The 25,958-nt window shown below is 48.8% G+C and overlaps 3 protein-coding genes and 1 long non-coding RNA gene across 10 annotated transcripts in view; 2 read left to right on the top strand and 2 right to left on the bottom strand.

Annotated features, from left to right (window-relative positions):
- The window catches only part of ITPR1 (inositol 1,4,5-trisphosphate receptor type 1), a 319,227-nt gene that overhangs the window by 288,266 nt on the left and 5,003 nt on the right, over positions 1-25,958 (top strand). For all 7 annotated transcript variants that reach the window (XM_082345342.1, XM_082345346.1, XM_082345344.1 and 4 more), the window contains 5 exons: positions 115-207; positions 1,395-1,534; positions 2,118-2,283; positions 5,108-5,268; positions 21,706-21,867. In XM_082345342.1, the coding sequence (XP_082201468.1) occupies positions 115-207; positions 1,395-1,534; positions 2,118-2,283; positions 5,108-5,268; positions 21,706-21,867 (722 nt within the window). The remainder of the gene's footprint in view (positions 1-114; positions 208-1,394; positions 1,535-2,117; positions 2,284-5,107; positions 5,269-21,705; positions 21,868-25,958) is intronic.
- Positions 11,738-15,992, bottom strand: LOC309607153 (uncharacterized protein). The gene is made up of 3 exons (XM_082345404.1): positions 15,916-15,992; positions 14,640-14,738; positions 11,738-14,558 (listed from the first exon to the last, which is right to left on the bottom strand). Exon 3 carries the CDS (start codon positions 12,538-12,540, stop codon positions 11,935-11,937), a length of 606 nt encoding a protein of 201 aa, XP_082201530.1. The 5' UTR covers positions 12,541-14,558; positions 14,640-14,738; positions 15,916-15,992; the 3' UTR covers positions 11,738-11,934.
- LOC309607154 (uncharacterized protein) overlaps positions 15,863-25,958 on the bottom strand; it is a 133,179-nt gene continuing 123,083 nt past the window's right edge. Inside the window, exon 5 of the mRNA XM_082345406.1 lies at positions 15,863-15,988. The gene's annotated coding sequence lies outside the window, so the exon portion shown is untranslated. The remainder of the gene's footprint in view (positions 15,989-25,958) is intronic.
- On the top strand, positions 18,826-20,322 carry LOC309607161. Its single transcript, XR_014232290.1, has 2 exons — positions 18,826-18,911; positions 19,278-20,322. It is a non-coding gene; the product is annotated as an uncharacterized lncRNA (long non-coding RNA).

Below are 25,958 nucleotides of genomic sequence, written 5' to 3'. Positions count from 1 at the left end.
TTGTCGGGTGTTATTTATGTAAAGAATTGTTTAATCAGCCGTGAATTGGGGACTTCAAACATTTTAACCATATGTTGCCAGATTGTTCATCATAAAATTTCCTTCTCTCTCCAGAAGCCAGTGAGAGTTTGGCAAGCGAGTTCCTGTACTCTGACGTGTGTAGGGTGGAGACTGGGGAGAACTGCTCCTCTCCGGCACCCAAAGAAGGTAGGACCTCGCAGCGTTACCATGTTAGTGCCAGGCTCCCCCCAGAGGCTTAGATGGTGCACATGACATTGGAAGCAGATGAAAGCAGACTCACTGCTCAGAAGTAAGGCCAGTAGCAAAGAGGAAGGGCTGGGAGAGAGGAGGGGGATGAAGCGGGGGAAAGAAGGCTATATGGGAAGAAAATAGCTGCTTCATGGATTCAGCCAGTATTTACTGAGTGCCCACTCTTTGCCAGGGACTGTGTTGTACTCTAAGATATAATACTATAGTGGCAGGGTCGGGGCGGGGGGGGGAGGGAGGTGGGCCAAGAGGTGATTACTAGAGAGGGTGCTGAGTGCTGAGAATAAGGATGGAATATAGAAGATAGGCACCCAGCCTAATACTGGAGTAAGAGTATCACCCAGGAGATGACAGCTAAATGAAAACAGTAGAATCTTGGGCGAAGGAGGAGGGGTCGGTATTCCTGTTGGAGGGAACAGCATGCCTAAAGGCTTGGACGTAGAATACAGCATGTTTAGGGAGATAACGATCATAGAGCAGGAAGAAGTGAAGCCAGAGAGGTCAACAAAGGGCCAGATCATGAAGGGTCTTACATGTCAGGCTCAGGGGGTCAAAGCTTCCTTAAAGGATGATCCAGGTTGTTGAAAGGGGAGTGATATGATGAGATAGGTGTTTTAGCAAGACCATTCTCACTGCAGCTGGAGAAAAGAACAGGGCAGTCAGCAAGTTCTTCCTCCAAAAACCAGTAAGAATGGACAGTTTCCAGTTTAAAGCGATTTCTTCAGAGGACCAACTGTAAAAATGTTGCTGGATGTAGCCCTACAACATCCCCAGTGAGGCACCCGGGCCCTGAGCTGAGAGAAGAGATGCTTATCACTCAGTACTGAGCGACTTACCTAAGGTCAAGCGCCTGGTCAGAGCTGACACTGTAGTTTAAAATCTGAAAACGATAGGGAATATTTTAGATTTAATAGAGGGAAGGGCAATTCTGGGCTTGAGAAATTAGCAAGGTTTAGTGATGAAAACAGTGATGAAAAAGAAAGCTTTGGATGCTCGATTCCTTTCTTTTATTCTTTCTGGCTCCTGTCTGTCAGCTGGTGAGGTGGCATTCAGGAATCCTGATCTCCATATCCCGGTATCTCTTTTCCCTCACGTTTCGCATCTCTCACGACTTGGCGTGTTCGCAGAGCGGGTCCCTGCAGAGGAGACGGAGCAGGATAAAGAGCACACGTGCGAGACGCTCCTGATGTGCATCGTCACGGTGCTGAGTCACGGGCTGCGGAGCGGGGGCGGAGTGGGAGATGTGCTCAGGAAGCCGTCCAAAGAGGTAGCTGCGCCCCAGGGGAAGGAAGAGCAGGGGGGCAGGGTGGGTGGGGAGAGCACAACGCAGTGGGCTCCAGCGTAAACCGAAGACACAGAGGCAGAGCTGGGAGCGGTGATGAGTCGACATGCGTGCGGGACCAGCTGCCTAGGGCCGCTTTCCTCTCCGGTCACCCTCGAGTTGCAGCCCTGGGAGGAAGCCCCGGCGCGGAAGGGGGCAGCTTCTGCTCTCCTCTCCGTGTATTTAAGCCATCCCTTCCTTCGGGGGCCAGGTCCGGCCTGCATGAACACATTTGTAAACCCCTTAGATCCCAGGAGGCTGCTCTCGGGCACGTGCCACGTGACACTTGGAGAACTCACAATATACACAGCGGGTGTGAAAAGAGCCGCATTTGTGGCTTGTACACTTTGACGCCCAATGTAACGTGCCGAACGAAGCACACGGCGCTGCTGGGGGTTGGGGTGGGCCAGGAGGGCTGGGACATCTGACTTGGATGCATCAAGTCCCCTCCTTCCGCCCCGAGCCCTGCAGACCCACCCAAGTGCTGGGGAGAGGGGGTAATCCGCTGACGGAGGCGCCTCTTTTCCAGGAGCCCCTCTTTGCTGCCCGAGTGATCTATGACCTCTTGTTCTTCTTCATGGTCATCATCATTGTCCTTAATCTGATTTTCGGGGTCATCATTGACACCTTTGCCGATCTGAGGAGTGAAAAGCAGAAGAAAGAGGAGATCTTAAAGACCACGTGCTTTATCTGCGGTGAGTGGTGCAGCCTGGCTTTTGCCGCGGGGCTGGGGGTTGCCCAGACTCTCCGTGGGAAGGGCCGCTGCTGTTCTCCAGAGTCCCTGCCCTTGGCACTGAGCGGGCCTCTGATCCGTTCTTCTGGAGAGTATCTGGAGTGCCCATGGACTTAGTGCAGCACTTGCCAGTTGGTTTTAAGAAATGAAGTTTGGGCTAGCAGAAACATCATGGTACATCATTTGAAATGTATGTGTCTCAGGGTCTCATGGTTGTTGGGCTGCCAGAGCATCTCTTGTTCCCATTCTAAGTAACTAGAATGGAGATCTTTCCTCCACCTCCAGCCTGTGGATGTCTTTACTGCAGACGGTAACAGGTTTTAAGTGGAAGTAGAGTCCTCTAAGAGCATATAGTGCAAATGTTCAGAGCTTGGGCTTGGGAGTCAGGCCTGGTTTCTGATTAAACCTCTGCCACTTAGCTGTGTAACCATGGTATAGTCACTTCACTTCTCTCAACCTTTATTGCTCATCTGTTAAAATGGGTACAATAATATGTACTTCTCTGCCTTATCTTGGGACTTAGGAGAGCTAGTTTATGAAACATGCCTAGCATAGCACGTGCACTGTGTAGGCACTTAATGATAAGTAGTAAACTGCTACATAAGGGAGGTGCATGGGGTACCAAAGATATCATTTTCAGTATAACTACAAGGAAATACATGTAAATGCAGATTAATCATGTAGGAATCTGGGAGCTGAGTAGTCATTTCAGGATTGTTCATAATGTAGTTACTAAATACATAAATTTCCTACTGGTGTGTCTACGCAAAGAATGATCATTTTTCCATTTCAAAACTTAAGATCTTAGCTTTTTGCCCCCTTAAAACCATTTAAAACTTTTCATTTTGACAGAATTCCAGTTACAGAAGTCATAAGAATAGTACAAAGAATTTCTGTATACTCTTTACTCCAGTTCCTCACATGTTAAAGTTTTCCTGCATTTTCTTTATTCACACACACACTATTTTTCTGAACAGTTTGAGAGTGGCTGGCACAATGCCCCTTTATCCCTATTTCAATACTATATATTTCCTAAAGACAGGACCCTTCTCATATATATGCAATATAATTATCAAAATTGGGAAATTAACAAGGATGTAATACTCTTACTTAATCTACAGATCCTAGTCAAAGTTCACACTTTATCCCAATAATGTCCTTTATAGCAAATGATAGTCCCAGGTCATGTGTTGAATTCAGTCCATTGACATTTTTGAAGAATATAAAAGTTAGTTGTCTTGTAGAATGTCCCTTGGTTTAGGATTTTCTGATGTTTCCTCATGGTAAGATTGAGATGATGCATTTTTTTATAGGAACATCAAAGAAATGCTGTATTCTCCTCAGTGCATCATATCAGGAGGTACATGATGCCAGTTCATCTTATAACTGGTTGTATTAACTCTGATCCCTTGGTTAAGCTGGTAATTGCCCTGTTTCTCCACTGAAGTTACTTTTCTGCTCTTTGTAATTGAGAACCATTTTATGAGGAGATACTTTGAGGCAACATAAATATCCCATTATTTCTCAAATTAAATGTTAACTCACCAGTTTCTGCATCCAGTTTTTTCCTGAGTCTGTGATTGTGATGTTTGCCAAATGATGATTTTCTTACTTTCTTGTTCTTTCTACATTTGTTAATTGGCTTTTTACTTTAAGAAATAACTTTCTGTTTTCCCTGTGTATATTTGTACTTTTGTATTTGTAACACAATGGATTTGTGTATTTTTAGTTAATTCAGTGGGTTATGTAATCCTTTACTGTCACAATTTATTCTGATGCTCAGATTGCCCCAGATTTTGAGAGCCCCTTCAAAGCTGGCTTCTGTGTTTTTGCCATGTCACCATCATTTATTATGGACTTTCTTACTTTTTTAGCACCATGAGATAGTCTAGATGCAAGCTCACCTTGTATCTTCCCTGACCCAGCCCTGGTATCAGCCATTTCTCCAAAGAGCTCTGGTTCTGTTTAGTGGAGACTGGTATTTAGAAGCCAAGATCTGGTGACTGGGTGCGCTCATTCCTCTTGGTGTGTCACTGCTCCCAGGGCTAATTAGGGCACAGATCTAGAGGACACATGTATCCACACAGTTCTCTATCTATTTTATAAACACATGAAAAAGGATGAGTTCACACCCATACCTCTAATTCCAATTCAACAATCAGAGTTTATTTTCTCTCTCTCCCTTTCCATCTTTGTGCTCCCTTCTTTGACAGTTAGATATCTGACTCCCAGTATCACCATGTATTTATTTATTTCCTCAATCTAAGAATACACAGAAGCTATTTTCAGAATTGCTCACCTATACCTCTACAAAATATAAACTTACCAGCTGGCGTTTAAACTGTATGTCTAGTTCTTTTTGTCCTTACACTGTCTCCTCACAAACCTTTTAACGTGTCTCCCTTTTGACATTTACCTGGGAGAAGGGACTTCACATTCACTGGTTGCCTGTGTGCACGGGCCTGTCACACCCACACTCATTTAACCCACACACACTCCTGGAACCTAGATGGTTGTCTTCCCATCCCCTGAGGAGGCAGCTAAGGCACGTGGAGACCAAACAGTGACTGGTCAGTGGCAGAGGTGGAACCCAAGCCCAAGTCCATCTGACCCGCAGCCTGTGTGTTTTCCTGCTATGATGCAGAAGTGAATGCATTTATAAGGCCAACAGAACCCAACCCTTTAGAAAGACGGGAGTGAAACCACAGCCGCCTCTCTATGGGCAGTTCTCTCGTGGGTTTTTCTGCGCCACGGCTGCTCACTCGGGGCTTTCTGTCTCTTTTTAGGCTTGGAAAGAGACAAGTTTGACAACAAGACCGTCACCTTTGAAGAGCACATCAAGGAGGAGCACAACATGTGGCACTACCTGTGCTTCATCGTCCTGGTGAAAGTCAAGGACTCCACGGAGTACACGGGGCCCGAGAGCTACGTGGCGGAAATGATCAAGGTGAGCGGGGAGAGCTCCTGGAGGCGGGTCGCGCTCCGGCCTGCTGGCCTGGCCTCCGCTCGGAGCATGGTGCTGGGAGCCAGTGGGGAAGATAACAGCCGGCGTCTACGGATCCCTTACCACGGACCGGGCGCTAGGCTCTGGAACTTCTTCGTGAGTCTTTGCAGGTAATCTTCAGAAGCCCCAGACAGGTGGTGTCATCTCCAGGTTAAAGGAGGAAGCACTGCAGCTCAGAGAGATGAGCACACGGCCGCCCGAACCGGGGCTGGGCTTCTAACCTAGATCTCACCCTGTAGCCCGCCTTCCCATCTCTATGTACGTGGCCTCTTTTCTTGATGACGGATCCTTTTCTGTTTTTTCTCCTTATATAAGACCTGGTCTCTAAGCGGTATATTTTTTAAATGATCACTCGGTGTAGTTCAGCCTGGTTGGTCTGTCTGGCCTCAGCCTAGCCTTTCTGGGAGACAATTTGCTAATCATCAGGAAGGGATCACGTGAGGGAGGAATCTGAGTCCCAGATGAATCTTCTGGCTGACGGGGAGCGTGACCGCCGTGGCCCGGGAAGGGGGAAGCTGCCGCAGGTTTGCAGAGCGCTCTTCTCAGGCAGGGCTTTGTAGAGGCACCAGGCGTGTGCTCTGGGGGTCCCGGGCCAGCTGTCCTTTCATCCCTGTGGTTCTGAACTTCACTGAAACGTTCAGGGGCGTATGGTAAAGCGACGAGGCATGGGCTGTGAAGTTCAGGGAGTCTGTGATTTACACCAGCTCACTGAGGAGAGGGGACCCTGAGCCGGGAAGAAAGAATACACAATTCACTGATCTCCCTCCTGTTGCCAAGGACTTGAGCACTCTGCCCAGGTATAAGTTATCCTAAATGAGCCCTTCTGTGTTTTTTTATGCAGATGTGATTTTAAGGCTTTTTATGCAGAGGAAGCCCAGGTGAGGGCTGATCCCTGGCGGTGCACGCCGGCAGGCCAGTACTCACGTGGCCCTAGTTCTTGAGCACCCAGTTCTGAGGGGCTGTCTGAGGATGCTGTACCGTCTGTACCACGGAGGCCCTTAAGTCTAATTCCGTGCTTCTCATAATTTAATGTACATATGAGTCATCTCGAGAGCTGGTTAGAATTCAGATTCTGATTCAGCAGGCACTGGCAGAACTTGAGATTCTGCATTTCCAACAAGCTTCCAGGGGATGCCAAAGCTGCTGGTTCGTGAATCATACGCTGAATAGTAAGAGTCTAACAGGAGAGACAAAACAGATACTGTTTTAAGAAATTATCAGCCAAACTGGTTATGTGACTGCCGAGGAGAAGCATTCCTTCTTCTATGTGGATTTAGCTGTCTGTGGTCTGTGAAGCTCTTCCACATCTCTCATGGTGTTGCATGAAGAAAACTACCCAAAGTGGGGAGCCAGGAAGAGAGAACTTTGGGGGTGAGGAGAAATAGATGGGGTTTCACCACAGAGATGACTTTTTGAAAGGTTTTAAAAGAGAGAAGGTACAGTATTTCCCTGGCGCTCCAGTGGTTAGGGCTCCGTGCTTCAACTGCAGGGGGCCCGGGTTCGATCCCTGGTCGGGGAACTAAGATCCCGCAAGCCACGTGGTCCAACCAAATTAGAAAAAAAAAAAGAAAGAGAGAAGGGTAGAGAGACCAGAGTGATTAGAGTAGGAGAAGGCAAGGAGAAAAAAATAACACAAAGAAGGGGGAGAAAAAGACACGAGTCCCAGAATGAGGGTGATGGATGTCCTCTTTTACAGATGAAAGGGAGGCTTAAGGTTAAGTAAGCTGCCCAGGAAGAGCTCAGAAGCTGGGATGCAAGCCCGGGTTTAATGACCCGGAACTGCACTCCATAACCCCGGCATTGGGAGGACACGGGGAGGGCGCTGGCGGCTCTGGGCCAGGTGGGAGCAGGGTCTGTTCTTAGGGAGGGAGACTGGGAATTCTGGTGGTTGTCGGGTGCAGATGTTCACAGGGTAGGTTTCCGGGGTCAGGACACATTAACTGAAAAGCCTTCAGGTCCTTTCTTTTCCTCCTGGTGTTGACAGTGCCAAATTAAACCGCGTTTGATCGGCATTCATGCAGACACAAACCTATCTGCATTGCTTAAACCAACCTGCATTTGCATTAAATCCTTTAATGTTTAGAAGAGATAGCCTGTAGTTTTCACCCTCATCACACATTCCTTTTCTCCCCTTACTTCGTTTGCCTCTCTCTGAACGTGCCCTGTCTTTAAGTCTTTCGGGGGCCAGTTTTGAAGTTTTCTGTTAATCACCTTGCTTTACGGTCACAGAAGACTCTGGTGCACTTCTGGGTTTCCGTCTCAGTCATGAAGACTTAACAGGAGGCTTGTGAGCAGTCATCCGATGAGGATTACGAGCCAGAAGCCACCCCCAGCCGGCCACCCAGCATGCTCAGAGCCCCCTGCGTTCACCGTGCTTTCCCATCCGCATCATCCTTTGTATGAGAACTTCTTGTCAAACAGCCTAAAAATCTGTAGCATCAAAGAATTCTGAACTCTGAATGTCCAAGTTGCTGAGGAACCAGATGTCTTGTGTGCTGGGCGAGGGCCCAGGAAGCGTTCGATCCACCAGCCGAAAGGCGATGCCATTTTGCCAACACCGTTCCTGGCGGTGTCTCGCCCTGAAGCCGCATGAACCCCTGCCGGGCAGCCTCCCTGGAGAGCCACAGTGGGCTAGGAACTGGGGGTGCCCAGCTGAGTCACTCAGTGCGGGGCTGGCAGCCCGAGGGAACTCAGCCGCCACCGTGGCGCTGGCTCCTTCCCCCCGCCGCCCTGCGCCGGTCATGGGCTCACTTAGATGCCCCAGACGCAGCCCCAGCCGGTGGGGCGGTCCTCAGCGTCCCTCCTTGGGAGGCGGGCCTCTGGGAGGAGAAGCCAGGAGATGTCTCGAAGAAGCCAACTCCGGGAGGCTGCGAATACTCCAGCGTCAGGAGGGAGAAGGGCAGCTGACGAGCAGCGTCAGACGGAAGGAAAGGCCGGCCAGGAGTCCGTGAGGCCCTTTGGCTTATCACGTCCCGGAAGAGATCACTGAGACGGGCTCTTTGGGTTCCTCGGGAAAACCGCCTCTTGCTTCGTGGCTCGAGGCTGTGGGTGTTGAGTTCTTCTTCAGCTCTCCTTTAGCCCGTTCGTTCAGATCCCAGGGACTCATAAAGAACTGGGATGTCACAGTTGCCAAAAGACGACCCTATAGAGCCAAATGGAAAAGGCCCCGGGCGGCCGCTCGGAGGGTGGGCGAGCTCTGCAGACGCGCCGAAAACAACTGCTTGCAGATGGGGTGTCAGGGATGGCAACTAGGTTTTCATCTCAGAAACCAACAACTGCTTAGTAGACTCTGCCAGGGGCTCTGATGGGAGAAGGGTTCTTAGAAGCCCAAGCTGACTTTGAGAGGGCAACTCCTGAGGCTGCAGTTCCCTCGAGAACTGGCCGACAGTCAGGGGGCCAGGACCTCTCTCTAGAAACGGAAACATCTGGAAAGGAGCATTTGATGCTCTGCCTCACAGTCAAGAACTTAGCAACCGGATGTTCACCCACAAATTAGTTTTCGTCTAAACATAATAGAAAATTGTTTCCCTCTCCTTTCACTGGAGATGGGAACTTTCCTGGCAAAGCCAGGGCCAGGCTGATGCCTCCCATGAAGTCATCACCACCTAAGAATGGGATCTGGGGGGCAGAACATCAAAGGTGTGAGTTTTGGCTCTGGCCCTTCCGAGCCAGGTAACCCCGGGCAAGTCACGGGCCTTCCCTGACCCATGTGTGAATCGGGGTCGGTGTCCCCTCACGTGTCCATGGGCTGGTGGAAAGGAGAGGAGCGTGTGGGCGCGGGGGCAGAGGCGGTAAGCACTCAGGCACAGAGCCGTCAGCCGGGAAGCAGAGGGTCTGCAGTGTGGACAGCTGGTGCGAACACTGACTCCTAGGTGCCAGGGCTGCATAAGGCGTCTCGGCTGTTGACGTGCTATTACTGAGAAAAGTCAGAATGGGCATCCTCCAGTGGAAAATTCCTGTGTGTTCCTCTCTCTTAAATTTAAAACTGTTGTGTCCTTAAATGTTGAAGCAGGACGAGGCTGATGTTATCACTGTCTCTCCGTTGAGTCGGTCACGGATACGTGTGACTTCTCTCTGTGTGTTTAGGGCTGTCCTCTGCTCGGGTTCAGTGCCCAGGACCAGGGTTTCCGGCGACGTGGGGAGTGCCCCCGGAGTGCTGTGTGTTAGGTTCTATCACGATTATACTGGGTTAGCTGGTGGGTTCATCTCTTGGCTTTGCGCACATGATGGGAGGTGGCGCTGCGAGGAGGTGACTTTGGGACGCTCAGCCTCTTCTGTGACTCTCTGAGTTACAGGACTCCCAGCGCCACCCGGTACTGCAGAGCCGGTCTCAGATTCGTTGACTCAGGCCCCAGACAGGGCTGAACGTTCAGAGAAATGTGACTACAGAGTGACCTCACTTAGCCCTGGCAGTTCAAAGGAGGAGGAAAAAACCCTGAGTTCCCTTCTCCCCATATGAACTTGAAGTCTGGTGCTACCACATAGAGTTTTGGCGATAGCCTTTATAATAAGTGGACTGTTTTTTTAACCCTGGACTGTAATTTATGTACCACACGCCCTTGCTTGAATGATGTTTAGAGCTATTTGGCTTTTCTCCATTGCCAACTGAAATGAGAATTTGTGTTAGTCTATACATGATGATTTGATAGGCCATGCAGTCTGATGTATTTAACCAGAATAAGTGGTAAATCAGTTGTGAGTATCTTTGCCTGAAGGAATTTAAATACTGCACAGTGGGCGTGTTGTAGGTAAAAGATCAAATATATGATTCCAAGCAAAGACCCAGCAGCCCAATTTTCTATGACAGTCAAGCTCAGGAGAAAAGTCAGTCCTTGAAAAGCAGACTTAAGTTATTCTTGAAAGTTAGAAACTCGAGAAGCATTAAGAGGGAAGGCTGGTAAAGAAGACCAAACAATCACTTAAATATTAAGGCATCTGTTTTGCTAATAAAATAGAGATCTCCCTTCTGAAGCTTGGAATTCTCCCTTGGCAACATAAAGTGTATTTTCAGAGGTGTGTTTTTGAGTTAATCGCATTTAAAGACAGGGTGATCAGATGGGGTACCGCTCATCCATAGCTCACAGGGGCTGCTCTGGCCCCTCCTCTTTGCCAGGATAGCGTGTGAATTGACGAGTGAACTGAACGGTGACCTAGCTGGGGAGAACCTTCTTCCATGCCAGCCTGATTCTGGGGCACAGAGGGTGCTCCTGTGAACTGTGGGCTGTGTCGTGCTTTGCCCTGACCCGAGCAGACTGGATCATACCGTGGTAATAGGTCTCGTTTAATCAGTATGTACTGAAATAAACGCTTTGCGTGCATGATCTTGTTTGGTCCCCATAACAGCACTGCAGGTGGCACTATCACCATCTCCCAGACGGGAACCTAAAGCCCAGGAAGGTTGAACCGCTTCTCCAGGGTCACACGGCTGAGAAGTGCTCGGGCTGAGATTCACATCCAGGTCTGCTGATTAGCACCCACCCTGGAGGTGTCCTGACATGTGCACGTTCAGTGTGGCTCCACCTGTGCTCGCACACATGCCTCGGTGTCGAGAACCCGCAGCCGCTGGGCTCTGGATGCAGCAGGTTTTCCTGGCTAGGACTGGCTCACCTCCCGGGCCCCTCCTCTCCGCAGCGGTGCTGAATTAGCTGCCTTCAGAAGAGGCAAGGGCCGGAAAAAGGGGGATAGGGAGAAGAGCAGGAGAGAGGATCCCCTAGGGAACGCGCACAAATAACACGATGGTGTTAAGTCTCTGAGCTGCCGCCAGCACCACTAGTCAGGCAGCCACCTGAGTCCGGTGCTACAGGGCTTGTTTAAAAGACTGGAGTTCAGGAATGGCAGAGAACAGCTCTTACAAAGGGAGTACCTGCCATAGGTGTTCATTTGGACTTGCTACAATCTGATAAACTTCGTGACCCTCACCTAAGCTTGGAACAGGGGATGATATTTCCTTTGGTGACCACATCTGGGGAGAGAGAGGGGTTGGTTAAAGGGGAAGGACGGTTCACCGGAGCCCCAGCCAGACTTGGGCTCCCACACCCAGGTGACTCATGTGAACGCACAGAACTCCCTGAAAATTAAACATCAGAGCTCCTGATCCATCATCCCTGAAGCCTGGCGCCGACTTTTTCCCACAGGAGCGTAGGCCGCGCTCTCCCCCTGCCTGCCCATCCCCCCACTCCCACCCCACCCACACACACTGATCCCCCGGAGATTTCAACTGTGTTCCATCTTGTATCAGTTCACTTGACCTCCTCGGACTTCGGGTGCAGAGGGAGGGGCGTGCACCTAAGGCTCCACGACCTCCCCTTTCCCGAGTTTTCGCCTCACCTGTGCTTCACTGTGTGCCTGGCAGGCGGGCCCTGGCTGCTGATACCGTGACGTGGAAACCCTCTGCTTCCGCCCAGAGGTACAGGAATGGGTTTGGGCTTTTATGCTGGAATTCCAGTGAGGATATGCCGTGGGGGGGGGGGGGGGGCTGTTGATAAGACCCCGAGATGTGTCTTCCGCTCTCCTGCCTAAGCCGGGAGGTCACGGAGTTGCCTAAGATGCCCGCTGGGCTCCGCCGGCCCTCAGCGCGGGGTGGGTAGGGATACGGGCTGCGCTGCCCTCTCATCCAGTCCAGAAGGCTTTCTGAAGTTCGCTGACACCACGGCAGAGTTCAGGCACGTCGGAGTGCGGGAGAAGTGGAGAGGGATTTGGCACTCGCCTCTCGGCGGCTGGGAACAGCGCGTCGGCATCACTGGACGTGCCACCCAGCCGGCCAGACGCGCTCTCGCCCCACCCTCTGCGCTTGAGCCGGGGTTCGTGTCCATGGCAGCTGCAGGGAGCAGTTGCCGAGCTTAGGTTTCCCCACCCAGGCTCACACCGCGTCCCGCCCTCCAGTGTGGAGGCACGAAGCCGCCCCTGCCGCCCCTGCGCGGCCGTGCTTTGTGGGCGGCTTCCTCCTGTCCGCAAGCGCTCGGCATCGGGAGGCGGGTCCGCGCACGGCCCTCCCGGCCCTGTCCTCCGAGTCTCCCACGCCTGCCCTTCGCCGGGGTGTGCGAGGGCACTGTGTGTGGCAGCGAGGGGAGCAGAGCCATGAACTTGCCGTTCGCGCAGGGCCCCGGGACTCGGGTCCGCGAGCCTGGGCGGAATACGAGCGTGGCTGCCGGCGGGTTCACCGCCTCTGCTAGGGTCAGTCCCAGGGTGTGTGTGGGGATTGACGTGTTTGTACATGCTTGTACACGCATATAAAATATTTCTTTACACGCATATTTCTCCCAATTCAGCAGATTTTTTAAGCTCCCAAAATGCACTTTTCTCCCTTCCACACCTTGAGCCCGCCTCCCGCTCCTCCCCCACCGCAGACCCCACTGGGCCACCGTCCCTGCCCCTTCGGTCCCCGGCTCCGTCGCCACGCCGGTAACTCCCTGGCCTTCACGCCTTCATTTCCTCTCTGCTCTGAACACGGACTGCGTCTGACAGAGCCGGACGGTAGTGCCCGATGCCACTGAGAGGTGTGACCACCTGGCCTTCGTGAGAATGTTCTGAATTTGTTTTCATCGAGTACATATATTCAGGATTCTTTAAAATGTAGCTCTTCAGAATGAGGCCTACTAGTGTGTGTCTAGGGAACGTGAGAATGAGGAAGAGATGCTAGCATTTAGGTACAGCTGTTCGTATTTAAAGGTTATGACGTGGACAAGGTCTCAGTTTCTCCTTTCACAAACGCACTTTTTTACAGGGCCACTGTGTTACCACCTATAAAGTGAGAAAGTTGAACCAGAGGGTCTCTTAGGCCACCTTTAGCTCTGCAATTCCACGAAGCAACTTTCAAACGACCACCGAGGGTCTGTGTCAGGAGGGAGAGAGGAGACCCGTGTGAACGAGCTAGTGAGTGCGTGGGTCAGAGTGCAAGGGGCAGCTTGGTAAAATGGGGCGGTTGGAAAGGATTGAGGAATCTGGAGAATCTGCACTTTCTCCCGGAAGAGTTCAGGCTGTGGGCACCTTGCCTTCCAAACCCCTCTCAAGTCAGGATGGCGGTGGTGGCGCACCCTTGAATTCTCACTGAAGTTGTACGGACGGTGACAAAGATGACACCCTCCCATCACCGGTTTCTCAGGGTGTCTAGGCAGGGCTGGCCTTCAGTAAAACCATTTCAATCAGGAGGAGATTTCCAGCACAGCAGCCTGAGGCTGACACGCTACCTAGCGGGACCCTGCTGCAGGTGAAGCAGCGAGCGGGGTGGCACGTGGGTGTGCGTGAGTGTATGTCCAAAGACAAACACTAAGTGTTTTTCCCCGAAACAATAGCAAAGAACTTTGGAAAGCCTTTTAAGTAGGCTAAAAACACACCCAAAAAACCACCATTGTATAAAGAGATCAAAGTTTAAAACTCGTGGAATGCAAAAAAGAATAGAGGAAAACCAAGAAAAACTGTTAAAATCCCATATGTAACCACAAGGAACATTCTGGTAGATTGCTTAGCTAACTGAACGTGCAGGGGACGTGGCCTGAGCAGAACATCCTGAGCCAGCCTGGGAGAAGGCGAGTTCGCCTGAGGGCTCTTCATCAGGAATCTCCGTCCGGCCCGCCCTGCCCTGGTCCAGCACAGGCCGTCCCCCACCTTTCTCCCCTCCTCTGTGACCTCAGGCTTCTTCCTCCCGGCACCCCAGGGGCCCAGGACCCAGCTGCACCTCTCCAAGTAGGGAGCGCTGCTTTCTCGTGGCCCCAGTGGGAGCCCGGCATCACTTCACCTGAGGGCCCATAGTGACATGAAGCAGTGACTCTGCAGCTGACTTCGCCTAGGGATTTCATCAGAAATGGGTGTGGTTCTCTCCCTGGTGGGGACCCATCTCTGTTACACTGTGTCGTCCAAGGACAGCTATTAACTGAGTCTGGAAGGGTGAGTGGTCATTCCAGCCCAGCTGAAGATTATATAATGAGGCCTGTCTGGGTGATGTCGTCCGAGACGAGAGCAGCAGACCACGCTGACGCCTGCATTTGCGAGCAGCGTGGGCACCCTTCCCATGGCTCCATCGGCAAAAGAGAAATCTGTGCCTCTAAAATCGAAACCCTCATCCCGGGAGAGGAAGAGCTAACTTACGTGGGAGTCGGGCGCCACACCTGGAGTCGGCATCGTGGGCCGCAGACCAGCTTTGTGACCTTAGGCTGCTGACACCGACCTATACTTGTGCATAGTGCTTTCCAGATGACGGGACACGTTCTTACAGCCATTTGATCCTCACATTAACCCTGTGAAGTAGCCAGTAATCTCTTTCTCAAAAAAAAAAAAAAAAAGAGGGAGCAGAGACCCAGGCTGGCTGGCTGACTCACCCCAGCTCAGTGTCCTGCGAACACGCTGGACTGTCAGGGCTTCCGCTCCGGACCCTAGGACGCAGCTCTTCCCGCTGACGCACTGACATCATGGGCTTGCTGCGGAAACAAGCCTGTGAGACACAGGGACCTGGACCCTTGAATTTCAGGCTGGCCAACAAATTCCAGGTGTGGGATCCATTTTTTTAAAAAGGTTTTATTTTTTACAGGAAACACGGAGCGGAAAGGACTGAGTTCCCGTATGCCCCCTTCTCCCCACCTCACCTGCCGGTTCCCGTTATTCTGTATTACTGTGGTGTAGTTACTACCATCGATAAACTAACCTAGATACATCATTATTAACTAAAGACAGTAGTTTACGTTAGGACTCACTCTTAGCGTTGTACGTTCTGTAGCTTTTGACAAATGTATAATGATATGGATCCACTGTTACAGCAGCAAACAGAATAGGTTCACTGCCCTGCGAGTCCTCTGTGCTCTACCTGTTCGTCCCTCTAGCCCCCAACCCTCAATCTTCTTACCTTTGGAATCTATTTTTTCAATTTAGTTTTTTTTTTTTTAATGTATAATAGATACTATAAATGACAATTCTGGAGTCATTGAGCGTACGTAGAGTCATTATCACTATTTTTCGCCCAAAGCAATGGATTCTGCGTTTTATCTGTTTTCCACGATCTTAGAAAAGTGAGCTCTAAAGATTATTTTCTTCCTGTTCAATGCAAATAGTCACCCTAACTCACAAGAGGGGCAAATATTTAAAGTTTATTGAGTGTAATATGTTCCTGCTTTAGAAAAGTTAAGGATTATCTTCAGTCCTCCCCTTCCGCTCTCTTCCAGGCATTTTCTGGGGGTTTGGATACACGGGGAGGTTTGGATACATGGGGAGGTTTGGATACACGGGGAGGTTTGGTTTGGATACACGGGGTGGCCAAGCATCTGTCTCCAGGCCTGCCCCTCCGTCACTCCTGTCACCGAAGCATCGCCAGGCACTCTGGGAAAATGCAGTTTGTCGCCGTGCTTGGTAAGACACGTGGGAGCGCATTTGACACGTGAGTTGAAAGGACGGTCGTTGCCTTCCTGAATCTTCCCCGAGGGGATTCTGTGGCTTACAGGTCCATCTTCCCCAGGACCCATCTTCTCGCCCATGACCCTTTCTTTGACCCTCATGCCCCCACCAAAAAAAAAACAAAAAATTGCAATTCTCTAGTCTGGCTGTAAAAGAATAAGGGGTTCAACAATAAATGTTGCGTTGTTTACATGGTAAACAAAACTCTACCTCAGTGCACTTTCTCTGAGGAGGTGACTGATGATCTCAGTTGTCTTTCTTAGAAGAGCCTCTTCAGTTGAACCTGGGAAGAAGAAGAAGAAGAAGAAAAAAAAAACGCTTCTCAGAATGATGAGCATTTGCATCATGCAATCCAACTTCCTCTCCTCCTCTCTCTCTGTGTTTCTCTCTCTCTCACACACACACCCTCCCTCTTTCCAGTCAAGAACATTTCAAGAGGTCAGTGCCGCCCCCGTGTCTAAAACTTCAGTGTTTGCCTTTGCAGGGACTTTTCCAACTTTACCTAGAAAAGAACTAACCAGAACCTTAGCACTTGTGGTCAGCCTGCTTCCGGCTGTGGCTTGAGTCGGTTTGTCTGCTCTGACAGAGGAAGTGCTTGCTGTGACGGGAACTGCGCTGGCTGGATTGTAGGAGGACCAGGGCAGACAGTGCCTAATGACATTGGTATGCGAGGTGCCAGCAGCGAGGAAAGCGAGGGAAGTGCAGAGGGGCTCTCAGACCCAGAGCGACAGATGCGGCTGGGAGACGTGCAGTGAACCCACGAGCCTCCCCAGACCCACCCTCCTGACCGCATGCGTGCACACGCACGCACACACTCACACGCACACACACACAGCCCGAGATAAATTCATGTATAAACAAAAATGCCTTCGTTGATGACTTTCTTAAAAAGGCAAGAGAAGTCAGGATACTGAGACATGTTTTTGATCTGGAATGGACATAAAGGCAGGATTCTGCAAACATTTATAGACCTTCAGCCCCTGGCTGGCTGGGGAACTACGGGCGCAGGCCTCCCTGGAGTCACTGAGCACTCAGACAAGCTCAGCATTTGCTCGGAAAGTCTGAGCTAAAGAGAAAGTGACTGGACTCAGGGGTTCTCTCTCTGCTCCAAGGCCAGGATTGGGATAGTCTAACGATCTTCCTGTAAAGATTTCGATCTCTGTGCAGAAGGTCCTGCTGGCGAGGAGCCTTAACGCTGCGTCGGAGCTTATCCCACTGCGCAGGGTGCAAAGCAGAATGGAAACTGAGAGAACAGTCTGGCTAGAATTGTTAATTAATTTTAACTACTAGATGCTTGTTGGTAATTTGAGATTAGAGTTAACAGCCCAGGATGATTATTTAATTAAAATACTGGCACCACCTAGGACCTCAAATTTGGGTACATACCCATGTCGGGGCAGAAGAGCTACCGGTACACACCATCCAGAGCACTTGGACACCTTGTTTCCTGTGGTTGAGGGTTTGAATGGGGCCCCACCTCTGCTTTGCATTGTTAGATATTAAGGTTGGAGGAGGGCAGTGAGGGAGAACCTTTAAGGTGGTAATTGGTAAACATCTCGACCAGGAAATCCTGTTCCTCCCTTTGTACTGAAGGACTCTCATGTAATGGAGAACGAAGGTGTATTGCCAGGATTGGGGCACATGGTACAGAGTGGCCTGTGAAAAGTATGACATTTCTTTAAAATCTTGGGGTTTTACCTTTAAAATCGGACTGTTTCATGTTCTCCAGGGCATATTTTGAGTTTAATATAAAAATATTTTCGATCGTTAACCACTGACTAAAAATGGACATTCTAAAAAGATGCATTATTTCTGTCTATGGCTTTATGTACCCCTTGGGCAGGGCCTTCATGCCCCAGGATTACAGGTGGTAGCCCATTTACAGAAGTACAGATACAAACAGCATCTGAGTGCATCTCTTGGCCATTGCGGTGAGGAGCAAAGATGCCGGTAGCAGCCATTTTAAGGCCAGTGGACCCCATTCGATGGCCTAGCGGATACTCACTGGGCACTCGGGACTCGGAGCTGGGGCTGCAGTGGGGTCCACGGGAGCCAAGAGCCCCGCCCTGAGCCCCGCACTACACACTCCTTGCACTGCATTCCACCCCTTGGGGGCAGGGACCTTGTCTTCCTCCTCTCTAGACCCTCAGCACTCAGCCCTGTGCCAGGCACAGAAATTAGAAATAGTCAGTAAACGGTTGTTGGATGAGGTCTGTGCATTTTGCATTTGTCAGAGACCTTTCTGAAATCACTGCCTGGGAGTCCAGGGATCAAATCACATACACCATGGAAGAAGGTGGGAAACTGCCGTGGAAAAATTCTCTCTTTCATCTATCGTCATGTGGTCGCTTGCTGTTAAAATAAGGAAAAGAAACTGTTCCTTAAACTTAAGGAACTTAAGCAGACTCTTGCATCGATTTTCTGTCTTCTTTTTTGAAGACCTGTTTAACGTGGACTGTTTGGAAATCTGTGTTTTCTATTTTTATGGAGGGTTTGCTAAGCAAATGAACATGAAAATTTGAGAGGCAGGTTTGAGATGAATTCTCTACCCATTTTAGGCAGTTGTACATTGCTCTGCATGTCGGGAGTCGGTGGGCTGCACGTGAGCTCTCACTCCGGCTCGTACACGTCCCCTCTCTCTGCCAGCGCCTCGTCGGGCAGGGGCTCCGGTCACTTCCTCCCCTTCCCCGCCACCCATGTGTCCAGGCCTCCTCCTGTCACCGCCGTCCCTCTCCCTCGCCAGCCCAGCCGGCATCGCTCCCCAGTGCTCCGCGGTCTGGGCTGCTGCCCCGCCTGTCTGCCCTCCGCCCCAGCTGCGGCCACACTGGTTTCAGGGCTGTGCCAACCCCCCCCCCCCCTACTCTGCTGAGAAGGCCCTCACGCTGGCCCCTCGTCTGGCCAAGTGATAACCTTCCTTCAGGCCCAGGCCCTCCACGAAGAGGATTCCAGCCACGCAAAACCACTGTAGTCAGTCCTTACATTGACCCTTCTCTTCCTGCCGCTCATTTGACACGGCCTAGGTGCTTTATTTCCATTCTTTTTTTAACTGAAATGTCCACTCTCCTTAACTAAGTTGCAAGCACTTTGATGGCAGGAACCCTACCTCATACTTAGGTTTCAAGGCCACGTCCACTTTAAAGAGGTCCAGGAGGCGGTGACCAAGTGCAGGGGGCTCACCGCTGTTTCCTCAGAACCAAGCATGTAAGGTAAGGGCTCCTTAAGTATTCGTTGAATATGCTGTATTTTTAAAAATGTTTTCTTCCAAGAGTGCTTATACTTTTGACTTGAATCTAGAGAACTATCAAATATTTCCCCCTAAACATACTCAGTAATAGAAGTTTACAGTCTGTAAACACCGGATCATCCTCAGGATCTCCTTTGAAATACAGGGATTGTTTCCTCCCTCCTGGGGCTGTGTCCTGCATTACCACGCAGGGTAGGCCTTAGCGATCTCTGAACTCCCTGCTACGTCACATTCTGTCGTATCCCCATCAATGGTGTGTCCATATGCTCCTGAGTCTGACGGTTTAAGTGGGACTTTGGATCTTTCCTCTTCACCTTGCTCTCCTCAGGGGTCAGTGTGCAGACATTTGCAGCCGTCCCCATGGATATCCAGTCTCGGGTACACGGCCGGCCTTGCTGCAGTTGTGCCCATGGTCCATCAGCCTGGCCACCCGTCTCTCCCTCCGTCACGGGGCCCGCGCTGCCTATTGAGAGTAACCGCCAGCCACCTGTCCCCTCCGTGTGCCCTGAGCAGAGTCAGGTGCTTCTTCCCTTAGAGTGGCATGGTGGGATGGTGGGATGATGTGTGAAGGACTAACATGGGGCGGTGGTATAATCAGTGACAGGTGACCTCAGCTGCCTTTCAGTGTCGCTCCTGTGCTTAAATGTTTTCAGATGTCTGCTCTCTCCTCTTCGCTGTAGACACACAGCAGAAAACTGATTAGACGTGGCAACGCTCGAGGGTTTTAGGCTGGTCATCTTTGAAATGGGGTATTTTGTCAAACGTCCTTTTGCCCACTGCTCTGTCTGTGGTGGGAGGTTGATGAGAACGAGTACAGGCTAACATCAGGGCACATGGGAAGGGAGTGTTGATCACAGGGTGTGTGGCACGGGAAGGTAAACAGCATCACTTCCCTCTTCCAGCAGTCATTCTAAGCAATGGAGGTTTACCGTTTAAGCATTAGTTACCAGGGCCCACCAGGAGGCAGTGGATTTATCATTCGTGCTTTCACAAATATTTATCAAGGGTCTGCTGTGTTCCAGTCACTGTACTAAGGTGGTTCCTGCTCTCAGGACACTGGCAGGCTAGTGAGTCCCGACTAGACTCCCCACACGTCTTAAGCAAAATGCTCTCAAGTAGATGGGACACCTCATGCCTTCTTTTTAATATCTTCAGCTAGTTCTCGTTTGGCTTCTGTATTGCTAGATTGCATTAGGTCAAGACACGGTTTAGTTATCTTGCTTTTTAAAATTTAGACGTCTTGTGGTATTTTGTTCTTGATTTTGAGTATGTTGATGCCTTCTATTGTATACGACAGTGGTTGGCAAACTCCAGACTGTGGGCCAAACCTGGCCCTCCGCCAGCATTTGTAAATAAAGTTTTATTGGAACACAGCTACCCCAGTTCATTTGTGTATTCTCTATGGGTGTTTGGGGGCTACAGAGCAGATTTGCTGTGACAGAGACCATATGGTCCAGAAAGCCAAAGATATTTACTATCAGAAAATGTTTACTATGCAGAAAAATTCTGCTGATCTCTGGTGTACACAAAGCAACAAGAGCAAATTCCGTGTGTGTGTGTGTGTGTTGGTGGAGTGGGCATGATTTGTGTTAGGATGTTTATTAGAATTCATCCCGACGAGATCCGAATGGCCCAAGTGAGATGTGATGCCAGATGGATGTGGAATGAGTCAGTCTGCCTCCCCTTACCTCCAGCTGATGAAGCTTTTCTTACAGTTCATTCCTGCCTCTCTGTACAGAACTCACCCAGGAGGTGTGAGGTGTACTTTTTATGAGAAAAGCATATGTGGGCAGAAAGAAGTGAGGTGGGAGGAGGAGGCTTGTCCATTCTGTTAACCAGCGGTGAGAAATTATGTTTACAGGTATGAGCTATAGGCGTCAAAACAAAGGGAGGAGACAGACAGGGAAGGAGACTGAATGGGTCTTTCTTATACCAACTGACAGCACCCACCAGCCGTTTCAGGCTGGAAGGAAAAGGAAACAAGAGTCGAGAGGTGGTGTCCATATGTTCACAAAGAGGGAAACTGAACCCGCTCTCCATTTTCAGCCTCTTAACAACCCTCTACCAAGCAAACACACCCATACGCGTATCGGGTCGATCCCACAGCACTTGGGATCTTAAAATTCATGTACTTGTAGAGTGTTTGCAAATGATTTTCCAAGTATAGTGCTTTAAAAAATATTCAGCACGGTGTGAGGTATCTAGAGTGGTCAAAGTCGCTGACCGCAAACAGGAGGCAGTTGCCAGGGGTGGGAGAGTTAGTATTCAATGGGGATGGAGTTGAAGTTGGGGAAGATGAAAAGAATCCCCGAGATGGATGGTGGTGATGGCTGCACAACAATGTGAATGCACTTAATGCCACTGAACTGTACACTTATAAATGATTAAAATGGTAAATTTTATTACATATATTTTAACACAGTTTTAAAACTCCAATCTCATTAGCTGTGTCATTTGCAAAGGTCACAGATGGAGTGGCAGTAGTCGTATTTGGAGATTAGGAATCTTGTTTGGAAACCCACTTTTCCTCATATTTTAAAGTGATTTCTTCCAGGAATTAAGAGAGTTTAATTATATTCAATTAAAAAAATATTTACTGAAGGGTTTTAAAAAAATACACAGTACAGTACATTAGTTCTGCAGCAATCAGAAAGAGCCCGGTGAAAGATGGCACAAAGAAAAGATGGTGTGGTAAGACTGCCTTTGTTGTCTCTCCTCTTTGAAGTGACTCCCTCTTTTTTTCATGTGGATTCTAGGAAAGAAACCTTGACTGGTTCCCAAGGATGAGAGCCATGTCCCTGGTCAGCAGCGATTCGGAAGGAGAACAGAATGAGCTGAGGAACCTGCAGGAGAAGCTGGAGTCCACCATGAAGCTGGTCACTAATCTTTCTGGGCAGCTGTCAGAATTAAAGGACCAGGTAAAGAAAAGAAACCCCACCTGCCTACACACACCCACACACACCCACTACCATACACACCAAGTGTGGTGAGGAAAAAAATCAGTAGTGCTCATGTTAAAATGCTGAAGTTTATCACCTGGATAGAAAAGGAAACGGGCAACAGAGGACAAACCCATTTAGTCCGTCAGTTTCCCCTCCACTCCCCCTTCACTGCCCTTTGACAGGATAAGCCCATGACGCTACTTTCATTGCTGCTCAGGATGAGGTTTTCATATGAAAAACAAAACCAGAAAATGAGAAAATGCAAACTACTTCAATGAAGTGCTGTACAGAAAAACACGATGTGTAAAGCTGTACTCTTGACTTTCCTTCACTGACCAAAGATTAAAGGCTGTTTCTGGTTTTGCTTTTCAGCCCTCAGATCTATCAACCCCTCACCCCAGATACTTAAATTCAGCATCCTGGGCTAAACCATAGTCAAGGAAGAGCTCCTTTTGGTTCATTCACTGGCCAGATCCTTACTGAGTGGCTCCCATAGTCCAGGCAGCGTGGCAGGTGCTGGGGGTGAAGCAGTGGCCCGTCTGCCGGCCGCATCCCTGCTCTCACAGAGCTGAGCCGCCTACAGGTGTGCTGCCCCACCCTGCTCTCTGTCTGTAAGATAAATGCTTTGCCCCTGTAACTAAGTTGGGCGAAGGGGGCAAGTTGGTAGCAAACCCTATATACTCCGGTGCCCCCCCCCGCCCCGCCCTTGACCCCCTTAAAATGAGCGCTCACAGTCACCAGGTGGTGATCTCCTGCTGGGAGGACCTGTGCTCTGCCGTAGCTGACTGGGTAATCCTGCACAAACATGGCAACAGTTCAGCCTTCGGTACGCGGTGCTGAAAGCTTTTAATCAATTCCGTAGACAAGATTATAAATTTTGCACAGCAATAGTTATCAGGCAAGGCTGGCCTGGAGGTAAGTTGTAAGGTATACCCACAGGTGATTTATTACTCTTCGGTACCTAATAACTAGTGAAGACCCTGTCTGGGATCAACTCTTCTTGGAGGTAGTTTACATGGCACTTTAACAATCCTACTTTGAATTGTATTTTCTTTTCTAACTAAATTATTCCAAACTGAGCCCCAAGATACCATTTGGCCTCAAGTTCTTTCCTTTCACATGTATTAAGATACAAATAAAAAGACTAATGGGAGCAGAAGGCCTTATTTATGAAGGCTGTCTACAGCGCTGAGCTTGGTAGCCACCTAAAATGAGTAATAACCTAAATAAGTACAACTAATGAAGATCTAACTAGATTACTTTGCTGATTATTTTATTAACCTTTTACCCCTGCTGTGAAACACCTGACGAACGCTCCACAGGACTACACTGATTCACGAGCACGCCGGCTGCTACAGCTGCTTGTGTCCCCCCTGAAGAGCGAGGCAGCTCCGTACGGCATGTAGCAACGCTCAAGTTCCCTTCCTCTCCCTTTGAGAGAGCTATGGCTACAAGAATCTCCATTAAGTCAGATGTTTTAAATTAGATGCCAAAAAATCTTACAAAAATTGATCTCATGCAGACCTAAATAAAGGAAGTATTTAGCGCTCTATAAAGTGCCATTTGTAAACACGTCTGAAACAAACTATTATTGGGTATTCTCGGGTAGTAAATGCCACTCGAGCCCTTCTCTATAGGCCGGGCCTGTCCTTTCAAGGCTTAGAATCCTGCGTGCTGAATCGCTCCCTGAGGGTGGTTCTGAAGTTGCTTCAGTGGTGCACACCGTGCAAACCAGTGACGCTGGTCTAAGGAGTGAACTGAAGCTGGGGAATTCGCACAGAGCATCACAGGTATAGGAGGTAGCCAAGACCTCAGATGGCACTGCACCCAATTCCCTCATTTTATTTCGTGTGGGCATTCAGGTACACGGCAGGCTCTTAGGAAATTTATCCAACTTTACCTGAAAATGCCAGGCTGGAACTCCTGGTCCTACAGTCTGGGTTTGATTTTGGGTGTGCGTTGTGTTTTTATTTTCCCTTGTTTTGTTTTGTCACTGTACCCTGTTTGCCTTTCATGGTTGACTGTTTAAATTCTCATTCATTTTTTTAAGAACGTTAAAGAGTTTCAGAAGTCGCATCACGCGCTTAAACGTTAAGGAGTGATACATTCATTGCCATGTTACACCATTGATCAGAGACTTGGCATTAGAATCGTTTCTATGAAGCCAAAATTTTGGCTTGAACAAACTATGTAAAACTTGATTACATATGGACTAAGGTTCATTAAGTGACATCAAAACCAGTGTGGTTTAAACTGCTTGGTTTCAGCTCTGTTTACATTTTTGTTTTAAAGTTAGCAGTTGGAACCACCCTTCAGAAAACCTTTCCCCTATGAATGAATTTGAAATTGAACCATTTTTTCTTGGAAGATGTTATAGGCTAAGAAGAAATCGGAGGAAACCAGTAATATATTCTCAAGTGCCTTTACCAGCATTGATCTGCTTAGGTTTTAAGGTGACCAGAATCACAGGAAAAATTCAGCATTGTTCAAATCAAAAAAGATTTGAATTTTATTAAATTTGGTGTGTACCAGTCCTAAAGATTTCTTAAATTGTTCTGCATAAAAAGCCATGCAGACAGGTCAGAGAACTGCTGGTTCTTAAATGGTAATTGTGAGAATTCCTGCCCTCCAAAGGGAAAAAAATTCTAAATTAAAATATAAAAACTCCATGAATGATTAATGAACAAGAAACTCTGTGACAGATATTTTTTAAAACAGCTATGAAAGAATACCATTCACTGGAAAATACAAAAATTGCTTCATCACTTAGATATTTTTGCAGATCTTCTGGTCCAAAAACCAGCATAATGGAGCAAAGACAGCTGAATGTCTTGGGATTTAATCTTTACTGTTATTGACCTCGTGGGTTGTTGTTTTCTTAAAATGCCAGTTTGAGGAGAAAAAGTTCTTATCAAGGATATTAGTAAAATCCTGGTTAGTGGTTTTTCTATTACTGCGAAGAACAGTTAATTAAAATTGCTGTTCTAAGTGTTACTTAATGATGCTTCTCATCTTGAAGTTTCCCCTCCCAGGAGATTCTGAATACTAAATGTGATTCTGTTACATTCTTATTCCAAGGCGGAGAACTAATGTAAGAACTTAAATTTTTTTTGCATGTTTTCTTTATAAGGCAAAAGAATAAATATTGAGAGAAGGGTTCACTTCCTTGAAAATGTAACTGGCTTCGTATAGCACAGTGACCCTTATTTGTAGTTGGTAGGAAAAGAAGTAGTGCTTGAAATTCATATCGTATTAGCACGTGATAGTGTTTGGCATTTTTCACGCAAGAGGGTTATCATCTTGTCAACATTAACTGCGTAAGGAAGGAAGGAAGAACAAAAGAACAGAATAATTCCCCACAGTTGGAAGAATGGAATATTAAACCTTACTTGAATGTCTGTGGTCCTTACACTGTGTTGGAACCACAAAAGAGGCCTTTGGTAACACCTGCCCTCTAGGATACTGTAATTGATCCAGAAAGCAGCAGACCTCTAATGTTAGGATACAGTAGGAAAAGTTCCATGGCCCGAGGAATGAAGTGAGTTTCATTTGTGAACAAAGAAGCACAGAGAAGTAGGCAGGCAGTCCCGTGTGAGGCCTTAGAGGGTCGGAGGAGTTTAGCTTCTACCGTCCTACGAGCAGGTGACTTCTGAGCTAGCTGAGAAATGCAGCAGGGGGCATCCCAGGAAAGGAATCAGCATGAGCAAAGGCATGAAAACGCATGGCATGCTCGAGGAATGGCCCTGTGCTCTGGGTCATTTGTTCTTCGAACCACCATTTATGAAACACCTATTTGCCAGGTGCAGCCCTAGGTACTGGGGTTACAAAGGTGAATAGAACCAATTCTCCTCCTTCAAGGAACTAACAGCCTAGAGTGAGAGACAAACAAGTAAACAAACAAATTATAATTCAACATGGTAAGTACGTAACAGAGGTTTGAACAGATTGCTCTGGGAGTGGAGAAAAGGGAGCACTTCATTCAGCCTGATCACAGGGAGAGGATTCGAGTCAATGCCTCGGAAACCCTCTCAGAGGTGGGAATGGAGGAGCTTGGTTTCAAAGCTTGC

This window comes from Balaenoptera borealis (genome assembly GCF_965194805.1).
Source record: "Balaenoptera borealis genome assembly, chromosome: 12".
Taxonomy (NCBI): Eukaryota; Metazoa; Chordata; class Mammalia; order Artiodactyla; family Balaenopteridae; genus Balaenoptera; species Balaenoptera borealis.
This window is presented reverse-complemented; position numbering and strand designations above follow the sequence as displayed.